Source organism: Setaria italica, chromosome VI (assembly GCF_000263155.2).
Source record: "Setaria italica strain Yugu1 chromosome VI, Setaria_italica_v2.0, whole genome shotgun sequence".
Classification (NCBI taxonomy): domain Eukaryota; kingdom Viridiplantae; phylum Streptophyta; class Magnoliopsida; order Poales; family Poaceae; genus Setaria; species Setaria italica.
In genome coordinates this window covers 23,401,846-23,406,467 of record NC_028455.1, presented here as the reverse complement: position 1 = coordinate 23,406,467, position 4,622 = coordinate 23,401,846, and the positions used below count along the sequence as shown (strand labels likewise).

At 42.9% G+C, this 4,622-nt stretch overlaps 1 protein-coding gene across 2 annotated transcripts; it reads right to left on the bottom strand.

Annotated features, from left to right (window-relative positions):
* Window positions 1–153: 153 nt before the first annotated feature.
* LOC101762352 (pentatricopeptide repeat-containing protein At1g19720) lies at window positions 154–4,382 on the bottom strand. Of its 2 annotated transcripts, none has more exons than XM_004973278.4 (3): window positions 1,580–4,382; window positions 1,279–1,494; window positions 154–808 (listed from the first exon to the last, which is right to left on the bottom strand). In XM_004973278.4, exon 1 carries the CDS (start codon window positions 4,328–4,330, stop codon window positions 1,742–1,744), a length of 2,589 nt encoding a protein of 862 aa, XP_004973335.1. In that variant the 5' UTR covers window positions 4,331–4,382; the 3' UTR covers window positions 154–808; window positions 1,279–1,494; window positions 1,580–1,741. The 2 variants fall into 2 exon arrangements, with proteins under 2 accessions (XP_004973335.1, XP_004973336.1); XM_004973279.4 differs by having other exon boundaries at window positions 1,279–1,479.
* Between the last annotated feature and the right edge of the window lie 240 nt (window positions 4,383–4,622).

Here is a 4,622-nt window from a genome sequence, read left to right as displayed (position 1 = left end):
GCTAGGTCAACCGTATACGTATACATGATCATCAACTGTTCCTCGAGGCTCATGAAAAAATTCAAAATTTAAACACCGTTTCTCCATATTATAGTTACTTCAAAAAAAATCAGAAATCTGAAGGTGTTTCGGAGGGCTACGTTGCCATACTTATACATGTAGAAGTGGTTGAATCTTATTCCCTTCTCTTTCAACAACCCATACAACAAGCATAAAGTGTAGAAAAGGAAATTATTCTAAACAAGAGGACAACTGGACTCTGACCATTCATACAAGAATAGGGCCGTACAACTCAAGGAACCGTCATAAAAAATTTAATGAATGAAATCAAATGCAAAAGGAGAAAGAAGCTAACTATTTATCAGCTGCGAAGATAATCAAATTAACAATAGATTGTGCAAGCGCATTCTCTGGACCGAATATTTCTTTTCATCACTACTTGTGATAAGCACACTCTTTTTTCCAATTTTGTAAGCTCGAGCCCTCCAGTTGTTACTTTAAATGTGAACACAATCCTCAGCTCAAACTTAGGTCAGCCTGGTGGGGGTGCTGGTGGCCCACTATAGGTCACTTTGCAAAGGAGCAAACTATCCCAAAATTCCTATCAGATTGTGTCATCAAAATGGATAGTTGGATGATGTTCCATATCGGATAAACCAAATGAATGTACCTAAAATCCACGCTATCACTAATGTTTATAATACTATGTAAATCTAAGTCAGGTTTCCTATTTTGCTACATCAGTGTAAAATGAAGTCCATTTTGAAGGATAATGCTTCAATTCTTTGGCATATCCATGCTTCTGAATCTGCAAGGATAATTCCATCAGACGGGAGAAGATTGATATCAGGAAATGTGCAAAAATTAGAAACTGTGACAGCTAAATTATAAACAGGACATGCTAATAGTTAGGAAACTTAAATGCAGAATGTTTGATCGCAATTGCTTCTGCACACTCAAATAATCTTGGAGGAATTTACAAATGAACAAAACAGGGAGCGCATGAGATTTTTTCCTTCGAGCTGGATTTTTTGACAAATCAAAATTGTCAAGCACTCAAGCTCCTTATCAGACATTCTATAATAATTAACTCCAATTAAATTTACAAAATTTTGTTTTATGCTTTGAAAAACAATTTAACTGGAGACAGTAAATGAATTTCTTTATCAAAGGAACAAAAGTACTCAAACAAATTGTCAAATGATGATAACAAATTTGGGACTTTTTTATGACAGTAGAAAATAGCCAGCATGATTTTGTACTAAACTGTTCCCTTACCAGGCATAAAGGTGCTGAGTGATCACATGATGTGATGAACTCTCCCAATCCATACACGGCAGCCTCATTGAAGCTGGGAATATAATCAGAAGGCCCTCCTTTTCTGGTACCAAGGGTGGTAAGTGATTTTTTGTTTAATCTGGAGATAGAATTCTTCGACAGATATCCTGAGTCTAGAGATGTAATTCTTGGACAGAATATCTGGAGCAATCAACACTACAAGAATGAGGAGTTGTATTCAGCACAAGAAGCTGATGGATTCATGTAAGGGAAAAAAGGAAGGTTTGTAAACAACACCTACTTTTGTATCAATGTTGAAATCTTCAAGATATCTTTGGTACCACATAAGTGATATCAAACAAATTGAACACCATCAATTCAGATGGTCAACTATGTGTATTTCCTGTACAGTCATTGGTCAATTGACAGCATCTTTTGTTCCGTACACTTGCATCAGTTGTATTCACCAATAATCTTCACAGGAGCACTTTCCACCCTTAAACTTATGCAAACAATTTGAATCCTTGATCAGTATTTGCCGCTTGTATTTTTCTGAAACAAGTTTGGCAAAGGTGTGGCAATGGCGACACATCCTTACATTTTTTATTATCCGTATGGTTCTGAAAGGAGGGGAATTTGAAATTGCAAATGCAATTGCTAGCTTCTCACAATGTATTGCAGATAATTCTTCCTCCTCTTCTTCAACATCTGGAATCCCGTTGCTGATATTCAGCTTTGAGATTCCAATCTGAATCATAATCAACTTCAGTTCGGCTACTGTACGCTCTAACACAAAATTATCACCAGTTGAGAACAAATAGACCTTGTTCTTAATTTCAACAGAACAGCTATCAACCTCTTCCAACTCTCTTCCTTTGTTGGATAACATCGTCTGTGGCAAATCAACAAACTTTCCAGCTAGGTCCTGCAGATTATAAACCAGCCTTTGAATTCTAGGGTCGCTGGACTCAATTGACAACAGCTCTCTTGCAGCCAGGTTTGCCAGCCTTACATTTCCATGAACTGTTGCAGCAGTAAGCAATGCCTCCCAGATTGCTAAATTGGGTATGAGTGGCATCTCATCAATAAGCTCATATGCTTCTTCTAATCTCCCTAAGCGGCCAAGAAGATCAACCATAGCTACATAATGATCTAAATCTGGAGTAATGTTGTAATCGTGAGTCATGTTGTAAAATATTCCTTTGGCTTCAGATACCTTTCCCTTGAGGCCATAGGCCTTGATTACGGCAGTCAAGGTTGTATGATCTGGCAGCACACCTTCTTGTTTCATTTGACAGAAGCGATCCAATGCTTCATTTGGAGAACCATGCAACAAGTGTGCAAGAATGATACAATTCCAAGAAATAGTGTTCCTTGATGAGTGCCTATCAAAAACAGCACAAGCACCAGCAAGATCGCCAGATTTTGAATAGGCATGGATGAGTGCATTTTCAATTTTGCCATCCATTTCTAAATTGTGGTGAAAAATGCAGGCATGGATCTCCCGTACTTTCCAAGCTGCAACTAAGTTCGCAAATGCTGGAATGATACTTAGGATTGTAATGTAATCTGGCCTCACCAGAAGTGCTTGCATCTGCCGAAATATTCTTAGGGCTCTATCCAAATGACCATTATGCACTGAACCCGCAATGAGTATGTTCCACGAAGCTGTATCCCTTTTTACTCCACAGCTTTCCATCATCTGGAATAGTTCAAAGGCTCTCTCGTCATCCCCATTTCGTATGTATCCTGAGATCATTATATTCCAGGTAATCACATTGCGCCGAACACCAAGGCTCTCCATCTTACAGAAAAGCTCATATGCTTTGCCACAATAGCCTGCTTGTGCATACCCTGCAACCATTGAATTCCAGGAGAAGATATCCTTTTCAGGTATCTCATTAAATATTCTCATAGCAGCAACAATTTCTCCACATTTCGCATACATGTCAACCAAGGAGTTCCCCGAGAGCACATTGTTCACACTCCCAACCTTAATTGCATGGCAATGGAGCTCCATTCCCTGACTGAGTAACCTCAAACTTGCACAAGCTGAGATGGCACTTGCAATTGTCATACCATTTGGTTCGACTCCAGCAAGACGCATCCGGATGAAACACTGAAGTGCCTCATCCCCCCTATCACTGTGGACAAATGCAGACACAAGGCTAGTCCAGGTGACAACATCTGGAGCAACTCCAGACTCCTCCATCTGCTCCAGCAGCTCCATGGCCACATCAAGATCCCCAGACCTTGCATAGCTCGAAATCAATGTATTCCACGTGACAACCCCAGGCTCTGTACCTTCACTCCTCATATCATCAAGCAGCCTCCGCGCCTCCTCCCATTCATTGGACCGGCAACACCCAAAAATCATCGAGTTCCATGTGCCCAAGTCCCGCTGCCTCATTTTCTCAAACACCCTACGTGCACGCCCCAATTCTCCGCACTTCACATACATTGCCAGCACCGAGTTACCGACTGGCACATCCCTTACTCTCCCCATGAACCCTTTCCGAATAGCCAGGGAATGCATCGCCATCCCGAGCTCCAAGTCCTCGGTGTACGCACATGCTTGTAAAATCCGGGTAATCAAGAATCTGTCCGGAATGACCCCTTCCCTGACCATAGTCACTGCGAGCGCAATGACCTCGCTGTACATACCCCTGATGGCGTAGGCCCCGATCATGGCCGACCAGGAGAGCAGATCCCGCCGCGCCATTCCGTCGAATACCTTGCGGGCGTCGACCAGACGCCCGGCGCAGGAGTGCATCGTGATGAGCTTCGTATCCGAGACAATCCGGGGCTCGCTGCGAAGTGAAAGACCAGGCGGCGAGTGGATTCTTGGCTCTTGGGCGGGGGGACGGGTGCTGTGGCGAGGGGCTTGGGAGCTGCTTCTTGCTTCTTGAAGTGGAAACGCGAGGGGAGGAGCTTGCGCGAACGCCATGATGGGTTCTTGGAGGCGGCCATGACGGGGCCTGGAGGCGGGTTGGGGCGGGAATTGATGTGGTCTGGGGAGGACGGAGGGGAGGGGAGCCGGGAGGAGCTCCATGGGAGGGGAAAGGAGAGGAGAGGTTCTTGGGAGGGTTGGGTTTTTGCATGTTATCCTCTCGTTTTTCTTTGGCGTCTTCTGTTCTTGTGATTTTTCCAGCAGACTCACAGACGCCCACACGATTTGCCCTTAATCGCGAGATTTGCTTTCACAGGGAGGGTAAATACGTCTACTAAAAATAGTCAATGACATATAAACAGTTATGCTGATCACGAATATAACTATTTGGGGACTGTACCAAGGAAAAAATATATTTTCATCCTAAAGTATAGTACAAGCGTGACTTTCAATC